This window comes from Pan paniscus, chromosome 9, assembly GCF_029289425.2.
Source record: "Pan paniscus chromosome 9, NHGRI_mPanPan1-v2.0_pri, whole genome shotgun sequence".
Lineage (NCBI taxonomy): Eukaryota > Metazoa > Chordata > Mammalia > Primates > Hominidae > Pan > Pan paniscus.
Window position 1 is genome coordinate 7,265,221 of NC_073258.2, and position 20,919 is coordinate 7,286,139.

At 37.8% G+C, this 20,919-nt stretch overlaps 2 protein-coding genes across 2 annotated transcripts in view; both read left to right on the forward strand.

Moving 5' to 3' along the window:
- Positions 1-20,919, forward strand: part of MMP26 (matrix metallopeptidase 26) — a 280,854-nt gene that overhangs the window by 99,777 nt on the left and 160,158 nt on the right. The window lies entirely within an intron of this gene.
- Positions 16,388-17,516, forward strand: LOC100975235 (olfactory receptor 51F2). The gene has a single exon (XM_003804644.5). It carries the CDS (start codon positions 16,446-16,448, stop codon positions 17,472-17,474), a length of 1,029 nt encoding a protein of 342 aa, XP_003804692.2. The 5' UTR covers positions 16,388-16,445; the 3' UTR covers positions 17,475-17,516.

Sequence of the window (20,919 nt, forward strand, 5' to 3'; positions counted from 1 at the left end):
TCAGAGCGAAACCGTCTCAAAAAAAAAAAAAAAAAAAAAAAAGAATCAATATTTTTCTTGAAAGTAGCATCTGCTAAGGGAAAATCATCATGACAAGTAATATTATAGTAATTCTTGCTCTTCAGTTCTATAGAACTAACAGCTGATTAGCTTAAACTTTTCCACAGGTCCTTTTTAAACCTCTGGTTAGCCACTTGGCCAACTTCTCAGAGTAGGAAGTCAGTAGAGTTTGCAAGCCTATAGCAATTTATGTATTGCTTTGAAGTTAGCTTTGAATCTAGGTCAGTTACCACAAGGGCTTCGGTGGGAAGTTAATCTACTGACCAATTGTACATTTATAATTTAATTTATTATCTTTAGTGTAGGTTTCTCCTAGACAAGAAGTTAGCAAACTTTTTTTCTTTAAAAAGTGAGATCACAAAATTTTGAGAAATTGTGGCCTATACTGTCTGTTGCAGCAGATCAATTCAGCCATTGTAGTGTGAAAGTAACCATAGTCAACACATAAATGTGTGAGTGTGGTGTGTTCCAGTAAACCTTTGTTTACAAAAATAGGTCGCAAGCAGGTGTTGGTTTCCAGGCTATAGTTTGCCAACCTCTGTCCTAGAAGAGGAATTTTTCATGAAGTCAGCTGTGAACCCCACACTATCCCTAGCATCTCTGTGCTTGGTGCAGAGTAGGAGTTTAATAAAATATTCCTGAGGAAAGTAGCAAATAAATGTCATTATTCAAAGGCAGCAGACTCATTAACTGATTAACAATATTCTAAATACCCAGACAGAGCCCTATTGACTACCTTGAGGCCATAGAGTTTGCCCTGCTACAGTAGATACTGTGTGAGCCCCACTGTCTGTCTCTATTCATCTTACCTGAGTTTATTCCACTCTTTGAGTTTTTTGGTGATCACTGTCAATCTCAGAATCGATGGCACAAAGCTCATTTTGTTCTTACCCAACACTTTTTCACTAAACTCAGTTGCCTGTGCTTTGTTTGAAAGCCTCAGTTCTTACCACCTTCAAAAGAGAAACACCTGGGCAAGAAAAGTATGCATTTAAATACCCATCACCTCTTGGAACTAATACATGTCTCATTCACTAGAAAAAAAAAAAAATTCCTGAAAAGAATTTCTTCAAGATCCCCCAAAGGCCTTGTCTTTTCCTAAATTTCTCTTACATTTGCTGAGGAGTGCTTTAATTCCAACTATGTGGTCGATTTTGGAATAAGTGCGATGTGGTGCTGAGAAGAATGTATATTCTGTTGATTTGGGGTGGAGAGTTCTGTAGATGTCTGTTAGGTCCGCTTGGTGCAGAGCTGAGTTCAATTCCTGGATATCCTTGTTAACTTTCTGTCTCCTTGATCTGTCTAATGTTGACAGTGGGGTGTTAAAGTCTCCCGTTATTATTGTGTGGGAGTCTAAGTCTCTTTGTTGGTCTCTACGGACTTGCTTTATGAATCTGGGTGCTCCTGTATTGGGTGCATGTATATTTAGGATAGTTAGCTCTTCTTGTTGAATTGATCCCTTTACCATTATGTAATGGGCTTCTTTGTCTCTTTTGATCTTTGTTGGTTTAAAGTCTGTTTTATCAGAGACTAGGATTGCAATCTCTGCCTTTTTTTGTTTTCCATTTGCTTGGTAAATCTTGCTCCATCCCTTTATTTTGAGCCTATGTGTGTCTCTGCATGTGAGATGGGTCTCCTGAATACAGCACACTGATAAATTTCTCAAGATTTATAACAGACTGGGAGAAATAGGGCTCAGACTTTATAAGTCTAGATTTAAACTGGAATCTTGACCATCCTGCCAGAGAATAAGATATAGGTTTGCTCAAAACAAATACTTGTATGTAGAGTATGGTAAAAATTCAAAACCACCTATATCTGGGGTCCACCTATATCTCTGTCCCCCTTTGCCTGTCCCAGACTTTCCAAGCTGTTTTGTATATTCTGTTTGAGCCGAAGTCTTTCTGTCACTTGCCCCTGTATATCACCCTCAAATTGTCGTGGGGACAGTCCCCCAGCTTCAGGGGTACCTTGAAATGCATACCCAGACCATCCTCATTGCTGTACGAGGCAATATAAGGGATGCTGGCCAAATCCCGGAACTTAAAGTAAAATTTAAAAAATAAATAAATAAATAATTGTTATTTTTGGAGACATAGCACTATAGACTTAAACAATTTTTTTAAATAAACTTACGTGTGCATGTGTCTTTACAGTAGCATGATTTATAAACCTTTGGGTATATACCCAGTAATGGGATTGCTGGGTCAAATGGTATTTCTAGTTCTGGATCCTTAAGGAATTGCCACACTGTCTTCCATAATGGTTGAACTAATTTACACTCCCACCAACATGTAAAAGCATTCCTATTTCTCCACATCCTCTCCAGCACCTATTCATGAGAGCAAAGACTTGGAACCAACCCAAATGTCCATTAATGATAGACTGGATTAAGAAAATGTGGCACATATACGCCATGGAATACTATGCAGGCATAAAAAAGGATGAATTCATGTCCTTTGCAGGGACATGGATGAAGCTGGAAACCATCATTCTAAGCAAACTATCACAAGGACAGAAAACCAAACACCACATGTTCTTACTCATAGGTGGGAGTTGAACAACGAGAACACATGGATACAGGGTGGGGAACATCACACACTGGGGGCCTGTCTGGGGGTGGGGGGTTGGGGGAAGGATAGCATTAGGAGAAATAGCTAATGTAAATGATGAGTTGATGGGTTCAGCAAACCAACGTGGCACATGTATACATATGTAACAAACCTGCACATTGTGCACTTGTACCCTAGAACTTAAAGTATAATTTTTAAAAAATGATAAAAAATTTGTTTATTTGCTTGTTCTTTTTCTTTTATTTTTGAGACATGCTTTCACTCTGTTGTCCAGGCTGGAGTGCAATGGTGTGATCACAGCTCACTCTAGCCTTGAACTTCTGGGTTTAGGTGATCCTCCCACCTCAGCCTTCTGGGTAGCTGGAACTACAGATACGCACCACAACGCCCAGCAAATTTTTTGTATTTTTAATAGAGACAGGGTCTCACTATGTTACCCAAGCGTGTCTCAAACTCTTGGGCTCAAGTGACCAGCCAGCCTTGGCCTCCCGAAGTGCTGGAATTAAAGACATATGCCACTATGCCCAGCCCAAATTTTATTGTTTCTAACTCACACAAAACGTCTGCATCCTCCTATAACAATGAGAAAACAGAGTTCAGACTAGTTATGTGATCTGCACAAGATCACACAGCAAGTAAGTATCGAGGTGCATGACTTTGCAGCCAGTGCTCTTGGTGGTACCCATGTTGCCTGTGCTAGATAACAATTCAGACTCCTGCCCAGGTTGGGGAAAGCAGAGTTTGCTGTCCTATCATGACAAAGGCAAACATGAAGGGGATATGCACAACTGCATGCTGAATTAGAGGAAGATCTGAACTTGGACCCAGGATCCCTGCTACTTCACTGGACTGGAGCCTCTAGCACAGTCTCCAGCTTGGCCTCCTGGGATCTCTGGGTGTGTGCTGCTTTCTCGGGGAGGACATCTTTAATGTATTCTGCCCATGAGCCTTACTGGAGAACTCTCCTGTTCTGCACCCTCCTTAGGAAGTGATGAGTTTCTCCTCAGCCATGTTTCAGCTACCTGTATTCTATAGACCCTTTACAAACCAGTTTCTGTCTTCCCATTCACTCATACTTCTGACTCCCCAGTAGACTTTTCACAAGGCAGAGCTTCCCCATGAAGTTATGTCTCTCAGCCTTCCTCATTCCATTCTGCTTGCTCTGCTTTTCTGCTCTCAGATTTTCTTTTTTTTTTGGTGGACAATGGAGGAGCAGGGCTGCCCTGGTATCCAAGACTGAACTGAGAGATGGGGACTGTTGACAGGTGCCTCCCTTTCTTCTCTCCATTTTCCTCTGCTGACCTACGGAATCTAGTGCCGTCACTGTCAGTGATTCCCTTATCTTCCTTTTCTCACAGACTTATGAACATAACACAGGCAGACTTAATGCTTCAAGGCATGTGGAGTGGACGTGGAATTAACCAATACTTAGCCATTTTTGTCCAGCATGTGAGGCTTTCAACATAGGAAGCACAGGTTGTCAGCTTGCTGCTGTGTTGAGAAATGGAATGTGCATTCTCTAAAAGGTAGGAAAAGAAAGAACCATGTAATTTCTCCTCTTCCCTAGTACTTCTTTAACACTGCTTTTCAATCTGTTCCCCTCCACAGGCTAGAATTCTTATGAACATAGTACATACTGAAAGTTGACATGAAATCATGTCATTTTCAAACACTATAACTAAGGACATAACACGTTTAACGTCAGATTTAATTTTTCTGTTTCCCAAAATAAAATCAACTTGTAAAACCTCCATGTAGGGTTTTGTTATATAAATGTGGTTATAAGAACTGTATTATCACACTGAGTGGAGCTCAGTTTTCACCTGTCAGACTGGGTTTGATTCCAACTATAACACCCACTGGCTCTGTTGGATTTCAATGATCTCACCCATTATGTGAGAATAGTTAAGTTCATCAGTCAGCTGTGTTGCTCAAGCCGGTGAGGGAATAGAAGATAAAATCAACTGAGAGATTTTGCTAAGGAATAGCTTCTAGGAAGCTGTTTTTTCACTTTGAGGTATCTGAAAATAAGACATAGAGCAATAATGCTGGAGCAGTGTGGGGTTCAGAGCCACCTCTTATGGAAATGTTGTGTGTGGAGGCAGTATTCCTACCTTTCTCAGGTCTCCCTGGAGGACACAGTGGAAGCACTGAGTCTTCTCCCATTCTTAGAATGAAGATCAGTGGTCTTGGATCTGTAGACCTGAAGCTCCCATTGAGTTAGGCCATTGCATTGGCCTTCCTGCTTCTGGGAGCTCTATGACTCCTAATGCTTTCTGTGATGGGCAGAGGTGCCTGAAGTACAGATAATCACTCACCCTGACCTCTACTCTGTCTTTAACCAAGCATGGCATGGCCAGAAGGAGTTCTGAAATTCAGCCTTTGGCAGAGACCTCAGATCAAGGCATATTTAAAGGGTTATGTCTGGACGTTTCCGACCTTTAAGTATTAGTTTTCTCACTCCCCTGATTTCCAGTGCCTCACATGCACACTGGCTTCCTTCTGAGACTGGAGACTAGAGCTTGAAGCATTAACCCATCCCTTTCCTCTCTCCTCTGTATACAGAAGTAGGAAGGCAGGGGATTTGAATGCTTGTGCAAAAAAGGTGTGTTGTTGAGATTGCATGAATGTGATTTTATCTGTATGCATGTATTTTTTTTTTAGTCGGAGTATGTATCTTTATAATTCAGGGGATATTTTGTACAATATGAAACTGCTGATATGTCATGTAAGTCGAGTCGATGTGTGTATCTGAGAGATATGTTAATAAACACATGTATAAGGCACTGAATTTGCATATAAGAGGAGTATTTGTGTGAATAAGCATAAGTGTATATCAAATTATGAATCATAATTTGCTTTAAGTATGTATCATTAGTGTGCTACCATCATGCTATGAGTTCAAGGTTATTGAATACACACATTCTGTGAAGGCACATACCTAGCTACATACCTGGCAGTGTGAGTTTGCACATAGAGTGTGTACATATGAGTATGTATATACAAGGAGTGTGGGGTTAATAAGGATGTTGAGCATCCATTAGAGTATCAGTGTTTACTAAGGTAGCTATGGTTATGAGACCCCTCACCTCTGAGTGAGTGATTATCCAGATAGGTGAAAAGAATTCCAAAGAAGACCATGCCATAGTCAGTTCTGAAACTTTGTTAGGCTGGAAGGCCCTCTTCACTCAATCTGAACAGTGAAGGCCCACACAGAGCTTCCTCTGTTTCAGTACAGAATCCAGATTTTTATATCTAATGTTTTTAATCTAAACACTGAGGAAGATTTGAGAAAGGAAAACATATAAGCATGCAAAGAATGATTTGTTTGCGAAGAGTGCAATCTGTCAGACTAGAACAAAATACAAAGTGCAACATACATTTAAATGGATACAATTACCAAGGTTATCAGGTTTACATCAATATGTATATGATAGATGGTAATGATCAAGGTCACAAAGGTCATAATTTTTCATCTATCAGCCTAAAAAATCAGAAGTACCATTTTCTGTTTTAGAGAGTCCAGGTATACAGGAAATATTCAAAATATTATTTTGGAGATCAGGCTGACATTGTACATTGGAATTTCTGGCTTCAAATTATTTTTCTTTTTCTTTTAATGTTTCCTTTCAACTTTTATTTTAGATTCAGGGAGTACCTATGCCAGTTTGTTACAGGGTAAATTGCATGTCACAGGGGTTTGGTGTACAGATTATTTTATCACCTAGTTGTTAAGTACAGTACTCAATAGGTAGTTTTTTATCCTCACCTTCAATCCAACCTCCAAGCTCACCTAGGTCCCAGCGTCTGTTCTTCCCTTCTTTGTGTCCATGTGTACACAATGTTTAGCTTTCACTTATAAATGAGAACATGTGGTATTTGGTTTTCTGTTCCCGCTTTAAGTTAATTTGCTTAGGATAATGGCCTCTCATTCCATCCATGTTGCTGCAAAATACATGATTTCATTCTTTGCAAATCATTTTTGTTTATTTCTTTTTGTTGTTTATTTCCTTTAACTTCGGTATGTGACGTTCTTAGTATATTGGAAGCAGAATAAAATTCAGGTCCCTTTGCCTTCTTTTTCTTCTTGCTTTTTTAGGGGCACTTTTCTCTTTCAACAGAATATGACATCCAGTATAGGACCTGTGGTGTTTCATTTCTGACTCTTCCACAGTCCCAAATGCCACATGACTCTAAGCAGGCATGACCCGGGCTCTTGTGGAAAGCATTTATCAGACTACCCACACTACTTTTTAAGTTTAGTAGGGGATTTCAAGGTGAAAGGAGTATATAGTAGAAATGTCAGAATTTCTCTGATTGATCCTCCCAGAGGCCCCTCATCATTTGAGTCTTTCCAAAGCTGGTACCTCTCCAGGATGCACTGAGGACTCTAAACGTGGCTCACAGCCGTTTGTCGAAGCCCAGTTTCCACTGGAATGTACCAAGGTTTCTGGGCAGTTTTGAGAGCCCAATAAAGGTTGGTTACGATAAACTTATAGTCACGCCAATCTGCAATTGCAGGGTTACAAAGGCAGGGCAGAAAGGATGTTTAGAAAGAAACTTTTGTTGGAAAAAAAGGTTTTCGGGGATATTGACATGAGAATTCTGAGACAATTCAGCATATCTATGTAGAAATATGTTGGTGTGTGTATATATATATGTATACGTGTAGTATATGTGTATATGTAGTATATAATATGTAACATAAATATTACATAGACATATATAATGCATTTGTACTATATAAAGAGATAGATATGTGAAACTGAAGAAAATGACTGAGGCAAGTCTCAATCCATTTCCAGGTTTATGTTGCCAAGGTTGAGGAGACATGCCTAGGGAAGACAGACACAGCCACAGTAGAACGCGTGGCCTGTACTTTTTCTGAAGAGGATTTTGAGGGCTTCAATGATTAAAGGGGAAAAGTGGGCAGAAGGGGAAAGGGGAAAGAAAAAAAGAGGTAGGATATGATCACATTCTTGTGAGGCTTTGATTAGGCTACCAAATCCAGTATGTTGCAGGTGAAAAGGGTTGGATAGAGGGAACAATCTATGTATTTATTTCACACTCATTAAATCGCACTTGACATAAGATACGCATAGAGTAGAGGAAGCAGTCAAATAAGTATTTGTTTCAGGGTGGATGGGGGGATGATTTCTAGTTTCCTCTTAACATGAACCTGTGAAGACAGGCTATTAATTTACATTGTCAGGGTGAGGGAGGCCTTCTGTGGAGACATATAGCCTTCTTTCTGTAACTATGTTTAGAAACAAAAGGAAAGGCAGATGTGTGTGTGTGTAATTTAGCTTCTGGGCTTAACTTTTTCCTTTTGGCATAGTAAATTTGGCATCCTGAGATTTTCTTTTTTTTTTCCACAGATATTATATGTATATATTTATATGTATGTATATGTGTGAGTGTGTGTGTGTATATGTATATATATATATATATATATATATGGGAGTCCTGGAAAATGAATATACCAATAAGTACATTTTAATCCATTGTTCAAACTTCGCTATCTGGGTTCAAGAGATTCTCCTGCCTCAGCCTCCCAAGTAGCTGGGATTACAGGTGCCTGCCGCCGTGTTAATCTATTATTTTATGTCATCATTTATAAATAGTTATACGTTGTATGCACCAGTGGACTTTTAAATAGTTTTAATGAAATTGTTTATCTAGACACTTACCCTAAGGGTGGCCTTGTATTTATGTAAAAATAGATCAATACATTATTGAAAAATTGATAAAGAAACCAGAAATAGCTTTAAATGTATCAGTAATTGATTTTCCTTTTTTCCTTTCTTTCTATTTATTTATTTATTTATTTATTTATTTTTTAGAGATGGGGTCTTGCTATGTTGCCTAGCTGGGCTGCTCTCAAATTCCTGGGCTCAAGCTGTCCACCGCCTCGGCTTCCCAAAGTGCTAGGATTACAGGCAGGAGCCACCACACATTGCCAGTAATCAATTTTCAATAGATGAATCAATTCTATTCAGTGACAGAACAATGTTTTTATGGTGCTAGAACAATTAGAAATCTGTATGAAAAAAACAAAGTGAAACTCACCTTCTACCTCAAAGTAAAATATCTTTATTTGAGGTACAAAATAAACCTAAATTTGAAAGCTAAAGCTATAGAGCTTCTTTAAAAAGTACAGTAATATTTTTATGAACTCAGAGAAAGCAGATTTCTTATACAGGACACAAAAGTCATTAGCCACAATATAAAAGAAGATCAACAATTGATCTTCATTAAAATAAAAAAAAAATCTACTTCAAAAGAGACCAATACAAAAGTGAAAAGTCAAGTCACAGAGAAAACATTCACAATGCATATATCTGACAAAGAGAGCCCCATAATCCATAAAAAGGAAAACCAACTCATGAAAAATACAAGCAAAGGGTCTAAACAGGCCATGTACAGCAAGAGGTAGACAAAGGGTCAATGCGCATATGAAAAGGTTTATTATTATTATTCAACATTATTATTCATTAGGTAAATGAAAGTTTAAACTGTAACAATTTAACAATATAAACTAATTAGAAAAGCTAAAACTAAGTGCACTGACAACACTAAGTATTGGTAAAAATGAGGAGCAATTGGAGCACTCATAAGTTGAATCTCTTGCAATTTCTAGTAAAACTAGACCTCCTTTTGAGCGAGCAATTTCACTTTTAGTTGCATACTCCAAATAAATGGTTTATACATCCACCAAAAAATGTCTAAAGATGCTTATAGCAGCTGTATTCATAATACCTAAAATATGGAAACAACCCAAATATCTGTCAATCAAAGATTAAACAAAATTTGCCTCACTTAAGCAATAGAATACTACTCATCAAGAATAAAAAAGAATGAAGAACTGAAAAAAAGTAAATATAGAATAGTAGTGTGGAAGTATGAAGCGCTTGATAAAGAGTAGATAAAGAGCAGAATCTAATGCTTTAATATAATTTGGGGAAAGATGACCTACAAAAAGAGCCCAGTAAAAATCGTTTCAGTCTACACAGACTTAACAGTGAATTGGTGAGATTTTCAAACAGTTTCTACAAACCAGGTTGTGTTCTAAGGGTTATTATGCTCTAAGTAGTTTTTTTCTGAGCACTTTAAAGGGTTAATCTAATACAGTGGATAAAACTACTGGCTCTGTAGCCAGCAAGGAGAGCTAGTAATCTCATCCACTGTATTAATAAACCAACCCTTAATAATGTTCTCTAAACATTAATAAAAATGTTTAGAGAAAATTAGAGCATAGTAATTCTGCATATAGTTGTGAACCGAAAGTATCTGAGACAGGTCTCAGTCAATTTAGAAAATTTATTTTGCCAAGGTTAAGAACGCACCCGTGGCACAGCTTCAGCGGGTCCTGACGACTTGTGCCCAACACAGTCGGGGTACAGCTTGCTTTTATACATTTTAGGAAGGCATGAGACATCAATCAATAAGTTTAAGATATACATTTTTTTCAGTCTGGAAAGGCAGGACAACTCAAAGCAGGAGCTTCCAGGTAATAGGAAGATAAGAGACAAAAGTTGCATTCTTTGATCAGCCTTTCACTAAATACACAATTTACACGTGAGGGGGTGGGTAGAGAAGTAGTCACTTATGCCTTAGTCTGGCTCAGTGACTGTATTTTTACATAAACAGTAGGGCAGAGGAAGCAATCAGATGTGCATTTGTCTCAGGTGAGCAAAGGGATGGCTTCCAGTTCTGTTCTTTTTTCCACGCCTGTGAAGATAAGCTATCAATTTTCATTGCCAGGGTGAAATTCGGCATCACTGTTTTAGGGTAAAGATCTTGAGGCCCACGAAGAATTTCCTTGTGGGCAAATTGAGAGGCAGGTATGTAGCTTTTTATACTTAGTAGCTAACTTTTATAGGAATAAAATGGGAGGCAGGTTTACCTGACACAGTTCCCAGCTTGACTTTTTCTTTTGGCTTAGTGATTTTGGAGTCTTTAGATTTATTTATTTTTCATATAGTCAGCACAGCAATGAAGTATAACAAAAAAAAAAGAAATTTTAGACAGGGAACACAGCAAATTTATCATTTATGTACTTTTTTTGGAATGAAAAATCCTGGAATATATGCTTCAGCAAGTGAAATTGGTATACAGTAAAGTTCAACAAATGATAACCAAGTATGAATTAAAACTACTTATGGATGCTATGTAAGATAATCCCAGGAATACAACCATCCGACATGCCTCAAGAAATGCAGAACATATTAGAACGTTGCACAAAATATGGCCTCAGACGGGAGTGATGTCAGAAATTTAGAATTCAGGCTCCATTTCAGTCCTAATGAGTCAGAATTTTCATTTTAACAAGATCTTGAGGATATTTACGTGTTCACTCAATTTTACAAGCATTTAATTTTCCTTATCAACAAATAACTATAATTTGAGATCTTTCTACTCTTTTTGATGTAGGCATTTATTGCTATAAACGTCCCTCCCATACCGCTTTTGCTGTCCCATAGGTATTTGTATATTGTGCTTCCATTTTCATTTGTCTAAATAAATTGTTTAATTTCTCTGTTGATTTTTAATCACCTGTTGCTTGTTCAGGAAGATGTTGTTTAATTTCCATGTGTTTGTATTTTCCACGGTTTCTCTATATTTATTTCTAGTTTTGTACTATTGTTTTCAGAAATAATACTTGATACGATTTTGATCTTCTCAAATTAGTTAAGACTCGGTCTGTGGCCTAACAGATGATCTATCCTGGAGAATGTTTCACATGCAATCTAGAAGAATATGTATTCTGTAGCTGCTGGATGAAATGTCCGTCAGGTCCATTTGGTGTAGAGCGTAATTTAAATCCAAGGTTTCTTTATTGGTTTTCTGTCTGGGTGATTTGTTCATTGCTGAAAGTAGGATGTTGAAGTCCTCTACTGTTATTGTTGCAGTACCTCTCTTTAAGTCATTTGTGAGATAATAAAAAAAAAAAAGCTTTTCTTTATCCTGCTATCAGACAAAACGAAAGATAATTTAAATTCCAGAGACAACATAGAAGTTGTTCCAGAAAACTATGGTCCAAAATAAACAGAAAATTGACATGATTATGGGCAACTGAATTAGTATGAAAGGAAAGAATTGATTTTCTTTTGATGAATGGGTGCCTTCTTCTTTTTTTTTTTTTTTTTTGAAACGGAGTCTCGCTCTATTGCCCAGGCTGGAACTCAGTGGCGTGATCGCGGCTCACTACAAGCTCCGCCTCCCGGGTTCACGCCATTCTCCTGCGTCAGCCTCCTGAGTAGCTGGGACTACAGGCGCCCGCCACCACGCCCGGCTAATTTTATTTTTTTAAAATATTTTTAGTAGAGACGTGGTTTCACCATGTTAGCCAGGATGTTCTCGATTTCCTGACCTCGTGATCCACCCGCCTCGGCCTCCCAAAGTGGGGTGCCTTCTTTTATAGTGGCATGTTTAGTGACATAGGTTGATGTGTCATTATTTTTCTAATCATACCATATATTCTGTATCCCGTGTTGAATAATTAATTATATTTTAATAATTTTTTGTTGCTTTTGAAGTTCGAATAACCTAAACAAATATAAAATCATAGCTATAAGATTGCATGTACATTTTTATATATGGCCTAGGAAAGTATTATACTACGAGGACTAAATTTGGGAAAGGAGAGGGAAGAGAAGAAGGGAAGTGTAAGGGCATTTGTTCCTTGCACTCTGCATAGCAGGAAGTAGAATCTAAAGTTAATGGAGGTTGGGCATGGTGATTTATGCCTGTAATCCCAGCACTTTGGGAGGCCAAGGCTGGAGGATATCTTGAGCCTAGAAGTTTGAGACCAGCCTGGACAATGTAATGGGACCCCTTCTCTGCAAAATAAATAAATACATAAAGGTAGGTGTGGTGGTATGCACCTGTAGTCCAAGTTGCTAGGGATGCTGAGGTGGAAGGATTGCTTGAGCCTGGGAGGTCAAGGCTGCAGTGAGCCATGATTCTGCCATTGCACTCCAGTCTGGGCAACAGAGTGAGACTGCATCTTAAAAAAGCAAATAAACAAACAAAAATCTACAAAACTTTTTCATATTTTGGGGGAAAAATGGAAAAAAATAACATTTATATTCATTTAAAATATTATAAAGATAATGCAATAATTAAAAGGAAGCTGTAAACATATTTGGATCTGCTTCAGTCTAGTGTGAGGAATCTCCTGGGAATTTCTAGTCATTACACCTTGGGTCAAGTCCCAAGGGTCTCTTGGCAACAGGGTTGGGTTATATGCAGGGCTTCTTAGAGAAGGCCAGGTCCAAGAGCCATCTACAAATACACTTGGCTGGAGAGTGAGTAGAAAGGGCACCTCTTCCTCTGTTGGGAGCCAGGTAAGGTGTGAGAGCATGAGAAAGAGCAGACCAAGAAGGCAGAGACTGTTGAGGTCTAAACTGGGGGGCAAGAGAGAGCAGAAAGGGAGGAATGGGAAGTGGAGAGGCAAGTGCTCAGAGGCAAAGGACTGCAAATCAGGGGTAGAAATACTGGGAAGCAGGGCTCAGAGTGACAGGCTCAGACTAAAGGGTGTGGGAATTAGTGATATATCAGCAAGTAGTTTGCTAACAAATATTTCTTCTGGGCTAGATAAGTTTGAAAAGAAAGAAATAGTCTCTTTCTTTTCTTTAACATTGGTAGAACTCAAAAATCAAAACAGTTACTCTTGTTTGCTTTATTGGTAAATATTTTTTCCATCATTACCATTTCTTCTATGCTAGATTTTATTTCTTCGGCTAGTTTCGTGATCGATATTTTCTTATAAAATCATCTATTTTATGTACGTCATCAAACATATTATCATAATTGTGCTTACTAGTCATTATATTTAAAGTTATAGTTCTCTAATCATAGGTTTGTTATTATTTTCATTTTTCGTCCTTTTTGTAAAACTTTCTTGACTGTCTTTGAAAAAAAGATTCATTATATTCTTTTTAAATAACTTTGTTTTTATTTTTAACTCATTCATTTGTGCCTTTCATCTTTGTTAATTGCTTCTTTCGATATTTATTTAATTATAATCCCAGCTTCTTAAACTGAGAACTTAGAAGCTTAATATTGTCCATCATTTTTTCCTATATTCTTCAAGCTGTAAGTTGTTTTGGATGTCATCTTGCCTCACAGTTTCTGCTATGTGGTATTGTCATTGTTATTCAGCTTAAAAGATTGTTCTTCTCGTTTATGTGTTTCCGGAATAGAGAAGGTACTTAATAAATGGATGTTGTTATTGCTTTGGAGTCTTTCATTTTATATTATTATATTAATGTGACTATATTAATAAAATACAGTATTAGACTAATTCAGTAGTCCAGGTTAGAGAGTGAATAGATTTGGAAAAGAGTATTTTGTACTCAGATAAAGACAAGCTGGAAGAATAAAGACAGATATTAGAGGTTGAATAGAAAAGATTGGAAGAGGTGGTGGTTAAAAAATAAGAGAATACAGGATAACTCCTAGATTTCTGATTTAGAAAATTGGGTCATTTTTATGAAAGTTATAACCTTTATACAGAAAATGGTATAGGAGGAAAAACAGTTATAAGAGAAAATAATCAATTTGGTTTTGAACATAGGAGGTTTTCTTATTTACCCATGAAAAATCTAGATGGAAATGTCCAGAATAAAGTTTTATCTTCAGACATGGAACCTAAACACCAAAACTGGTTTTCAGAAATTCACTTGAAATTTATTATTGTATAGGTGAAATATGAGGCTGTGAAAATGGGGGAGATAATTTTACAAGTGACTTGAGAATAGGCAAAGGAGAGATCTCTGAAGAATGCCAAATATAAGGTTGGAAAACATAAGGTACCCGGGAGAGGGGGGAAAGAAACAAGAAAACTGAAACAGTCAGAGAAAGAGCTGATTAATGGGAGAATATTAAGAGAGACTGGTATCATAAAATAATGAGGGAGAGAAAATTTCCAGAATCATCAACAAAATATGTATTGTTGAAAGAATGAGATGGTCACTGAAATGAGTCGACTGATTTTTTTTTTTTTTTTTTTTTTTTGAGACAGGGTTTCTCTCTGTCACTCAGGCTGGAGTACAGTGACACAATCATGACTCACTGCAATCTTGACTTCTGGGCTCAAGAAATTCTCCTACTTCAGCTTACCAAGTAGTTGGGACCTACAGGCATGTACCACCATGCCTGGCTAATTTGTAAACTTTTTTGTAGAGATGGGGTTTCCCTATGTTACCCATGCTGGTCTTGAACTCCTGGGCTCAAGTGATCCTCCCGCCTCGACCTCCCAAAGTGTTGGGATAACAGGCATGAACCCTGTGCCTGGCCTCAACTGAATTTGACGGTTCCATTTTGGTGTTATTTTCCATAGTGGATATAGCCTGGATACCTGATTTTCTTGGCCCTTTGCATACAGGAACTATCGATATTAAGACTACTTTCCAGAGAAGCCTAAAGAGCTTCATATCTCCACAGTTCACATGGAATTAACATTTGACACATCAAACTCCCCTCCAAAGATACCACACGGACCATAGTATGTCTCTTTAAAATCATACACCTGGAGCCTTTGTCAGACTGGTTTAGAAATTCCTTTTATGCATTCCTCAGCTTTACTGAGTGAAGGCATTGAGGTTAGATACGCAGGTTTCATCCTCAGTTCTTCTACTGCCTAACTGCATAATTTGGGGCAAATTACTTAATCAACGTAAATATCAGTTTCTTCATATGTATATTAGGGATAAGAAATTTATTTTCTTTGTTGAATAATTATAATGATTGGATCATATTATGGATATGAAGGTAATTGTGTCTGGCATATGGCACATGTTCAGGAAATGCTGGCTGTTGTGTTTTTTTGAATTTTGATACTAGCCTGTGGTATTATTTATCATAGCGCAGTGCTTAATTTATTGTAGTAAAATTATGGTAAGGTTTGCTTTTTTCCTCCATTCCTTCCCTTTCTTCCTTCCCTTCTTTCTCACTCCCTCCCTTCTTCCTCTTATTCCTCCTCCTCCTCTTGCACTTTCCTCCTCTTCCCCTTTGTGCTCTTACCTGCCTCCACCTTCACTAGTCTTTCTCCTTCTCCTCCTTCTTCTCCTCCTCTGTCATCTTTGTCTCTCTCCTTTCTCCAACTTTCTTACTTTTGTGGTTTCTCTCAACATGTAGGCAGTGCTTTATAAAGATAACATTGGGTGATTAATTGCTGAATCTTAGTTTGCTCATCTGCAAAATTCATGTACGATCTATCTCCAAGAGTTGGTGTATGGATGAAATTATATAATGCATATAAAATGTCAACAACACAGGGAACTCCCAACAAATGCGATCAATATTTATTTTTCTTAGGGTGTTTTTTTGGACCACCCTATTACCACATATATGGATGGGCCTGTGTGTCCCAGGGATTTTTTGGCATTCTTCTGGATATTTTCCAAGGAAATATAATAATATTCACATTTCAAATATGACTTAGTTTGCTCAGTGTTTTATTCCAGAATCAAAATTTATTTTCAACAAGTACTGGAAAGCAGGTTTCTCATAATATTGTTTAGGAATTTTACTGGGGATTTATATTGGCAGATGTGACTTAATTGTAATGTTTATTGCTAGTAATGAGAATTATAGGCTTAATATACTTAAGAAAATTTGATGTGGCACAGTTCAGGGAATTCACTTTTCTCAATAAATGTGAAACACTGACAGACTTGGAGAGAAATGTGTAGCTCTGGGAAGCTAAAAAGAAAATTCAAGTTCTTTGAAAATTAGAAATAATAACTCAGTGAATCTTGAAGTGCCAGAGAGGTGTTACAAGTGATAAACTATGTATTATGTTAAATGACTGAAACATCCCTGTCTTCTCAGTCCTTCCCTATGTCGGTCCTCAATAATACCAATGCTCAGCCTCTGATCTTCTTCCTGATGGGCATTCCAGGCCTGAAAGCCACCCAGTACTGGATCTCCATCCCTTTTTGTCTCCTATATGTTGTTGCCATCTGTGGAAATAGCATGATCCTGTTTGTGGTCCTCTGTGAACGGAGCCTCCATAAGCCTATGTACTATTTCCTCTCTATGCTTTCAGCCACAGACCTGAGCTTGTCCCTGTGTACACTTTCTACTACCCTTGGTGTCTTCTGGTTTGAAGCCCGAGAAATCAACCTAAATGCCTGCATTGCCCAGATGTTCTTTCTACACGGATTTACTTTCATGGAGTCTGGGGTTCTACTGGCCATGGCCTTTGATCGTTTTGTGGCCATCTGTTACCCACTGAGATACACTACCATCCTTACCAATGCCCAAATTGCCAAGATTGGGATGAGCATGTTGATAAGAAATGTTGCCGTCATGTTGCCAGTCATGCTCTTTGTCAAGAGGTTGTCCTTCTGCAGTTCTATGGTCCTTTCACATTCTTACTGCTACCATGTTGATCTCATCCAACTCTCCTGCACAGACAATAGGATCAACAGCATCCTTGGTCTGTTTGCGCTTTTGTCCACCACAGGGTTTGACTGCCCTTGCATCCTGCTCTCCTATATCCTGATCATTCGATCTGTCCTCAGCATTGCTTCCTCAGAAGAGAGGCGGAAAGCCTTCAACACCTGCACATCCCACATCAGTGCTGTTGCCATCTTCTACATCCCTCTCATTAGTTTGTCTCTTGTCCATCGCTATGGCCATTCAGCACCTCCATTTGTCCACATCATCATGGCCAATGTCTTTCTGCTAATCCCTCCTGTGCTCAACCCTATTATTTACAGTGTAAAGACTAAGCAGATTCAAAAGGCCATTATCAAGGTCTTAATTCAGAAGCACTCCAAATCTAATCATCAGCTATTTCTGATTAGAGATAAAGCCATTTATGAATAAGTGCTTTGCTACAATGGAGTAATTGTCCCAAAGTGCCCACACATGCCTCCAACAGTCCAAACTAAGCAACTTATAGGTTATGTGACATTTATTTAGTCAGTTTCTTTGTCAATAAATTCATGTCATTGCCAACTAAATTATGATTTTGTTTTCAATATGAAGTGAAGAAACATATATAAACAACTAATTATATTTGTAAGCAGTATGAAAGCTACATAAAGTATTAATTCAGGCTCTGTGTACAATTATAAAAGTTCACATTTAATGTGAGAAACTTTCTAAATAAGTCAGTTGTTATTTTCTGAATGACACACAGAAAACACTTTAATTAGTTTCTTTTCTTGAAATTCTTGATTATTTGTGCGATTCCAAAATAGAGATTCTATAGGGTGGATCCTAAAATACACATCAATGTAATTCCACATTGGGTCTTATCTAGATGGAATTATTTTGCCCTTTATTATGTGCAGGGGCTACCTAATGTAAATACAAGATACCATATTATGTGCTCAGCATCAGTTACTGCTGCTGTTAGCTGAAGAGTTAAAAGTTGGTAATTACATTGTTAACATTCTAGGAGTAAGGATAACACAATTTTTCATTTTTTAAACCAAGATTTGCCTTGGTATAAGAGAACCTGTACTTTTGGCTCATATTTATCTCTATCCCTGATTTTATGGCTTCATTTATGGGCTCACTGGACTAGCAATGGCAGAGCAAAGGCTGGCTGATATCAACGTATAGATACTTTATAGCTGGTTGTTGAGTCCCTCCTCTGAAGTGAATACTCTGTAGTGAATATTAACATAAGACACAGAACTTTTCATCCTTTGTGTCGGCTTCAATAGCACATCACATGCAGACTTTCTTACATCTCTTCTAACAAAGTTGCTAGTTCCATCTGTTGACAAATTATCCAAGCCTTTTAGCAAAGTCCTAGTCCGTGTATATCCACAGACTTCAGACAACTTCTCCCCCAAACAACGTTAACAACCAAGAGTACTACTCACAACTCTGCCCTTTGGAAATGTTTTCCTTCACCACTCTCCTTTATGCCATCAAAGGTAGGGCTATTGTGCCACTGCACACAATTTTTGGTTAGCATCAACTTGTCTACCAATCTATTAATGAACTAAGCCTGAGTATTTTCCTCCTTTTCCAGAAACTTAACAAAATCCCCCATGAGGCCATGGATGTGAATTAATGCCGAGACATCCATACAACAGTGACAAGTGTCATAGGATTCTGGGCCAACTATTCACATAAATTATTTGTGCTTTTTGACCTTGTCCATCATTATCCCTACAATAATTGCTCAAATGTCTCAGATAGCATAACAACGTAAGAATTTTTCCTGTTGCTAAGTATATTATCCTCAATTATGTGATTAAGCATCTGAAGAATAACCACAAGTAAAGCCGAAAAATTATTGGGCTGACTGTGAGATAAACGTTGTTCATAACTCCATTAATCACTCTCAATAATCTTATAAGTTAACCAAAAGAGAGCATGATGATATGTTTGAGTGAACAAACTCTTTAAGAACTCTTAGATATAACCTTAGATAACCTATATATAAGAGTGCTTAAAGAGTTGGGTATTCTTTGTTTAATGAACGGTTACATTTGTAAATGACCTTAGACTGTTTGGGGGGGAATCTGGATAATTTTTATTGCATACTGGTAGTAGCATTGTGGGACACTTCGTGGGGGAGACCAAGACTCATATTCAATTAATGGGTACTGTATACATGAAGTGACTTAAATATTTAAACAGGTTAAGGGATCATGACTTCCCATTATATGGCTGATGTCAGCCTGGTGCTTAGAAGTTCTCTATTGCAAATGTACGCTGGGTACATCCTAGAAGACTGTTCATTTAGCTTGTCTCCAGGAAGACTATCATATATTGCAACATATCCGTGTGGGTCCCATCACTCTGATAGCCATTCTAGCCTTTCTATCCTCTATAAAAATTATACACACGTATACGATTTTTAAGTACTGCCATGTGGTCTCAGAATTCCTTCATTCTCATTGTTAATAGGAAGCCCATTTCCACAGAAGCATCTTTCATTGTTATGTGTAGCCTACAGAGTACGGCAACTGCTGACCTTTGAAATGAACCAGACTTCCTCTTACAAATGCATTCTTTGTTGCCTCTGTGAAGACATTTCTCTTCCCTCATGGAGAAAATAATCATGTGGTAAATTCTCTTGTCCTATAGGATAAATCAATTCTAACATGTCAACTTCCCTGATATTTCTATAGTCCACATTTTGCCAAGAATATTTGGCATCTCCACCTAATTTTCTGTGGTCATTATCATATCCAATCTTGAAACAACCATCTCAGTAGTGCATTAGCACAGTTTCTGTGTATCCTTGATATAATATTGCACCTCTAATCATGGATCAATGCCTTCATGTCAATAAACTTTTCTCTGTTAATTAATATTCATGCTACCACATACTTCCACTGCTGCCTGGATCTAACACCTTCAAGATCCACTCTACTCATTTGATTCCAGTTAGTCCAATTAAGTAGGTTCTGCAATGCCTTCAGTAAATAAGCTGTTTTCTCCAAAAATGTTAATAGAAATTCTCTTTTCAGGCTTTGCTGAGACCTGATTGGTTATTATTTTGGGTGCAATGAGAAATGATAGGGCAGTTCTTGTGGAGGAAAGGTATCAGTTGTGAGGCATCACACTCAGGTTTGGTTTGTGTAAGGTCTCCAGACAGTAATAAATGAATTATCTTTGAAAAGTAAGAAGGGATCTGTTTCTTCTGGCATAAAATATTCAAAAGTCTCAAGATTTGAAGACTTATTCACTCAAATGTCAACATTCCAGGAATGAGGATCTCATCATTTTCCCATTACTGTATTTCTAGTCTTTTTCAAGGTTTTTGACTTTATCACAGAAGATCTGTCAAAACTGAGCAGCCTGCCTTGTAGCTCTGCCACCTTTTTAGTTAAATCCTTTGCCTGATTTTTAGAGCTGTATAATCTATGTCTGAATGAGATAAAGGTTTCTGTCAGTGTTCCTTTAGAGAACCTTTGATTTTCATGGCATACCCTGCATTGTGAGTTGGATGTCCCAATCTGATTAGCTCTTATTTCAAGATTTCTGAGGCAGATAATAAAATCAGCCCATTCCATAATCTTTAGATGTTTTAGGTAAAAATGGAAGACTAGATTCAAGATCCATAGTTACCATATAACCTAATACCTTACCTTCCACCTGAACTTCATCCAGTCAATCACAAATGAGTGTGTTAGTAATTGTGATGCCATTGAATTTCAAGGATTATTGTCAGCCTTCTGACTGCTAGCAATCAGATTTTGTTATCAATTGACCATGTTAATGATAATGTGCTTCCAGGGACCATGAATGAGGAACAACTGAAGTTAAAGAAGGAGGAAGAATAAGATGATAGAAAACACCT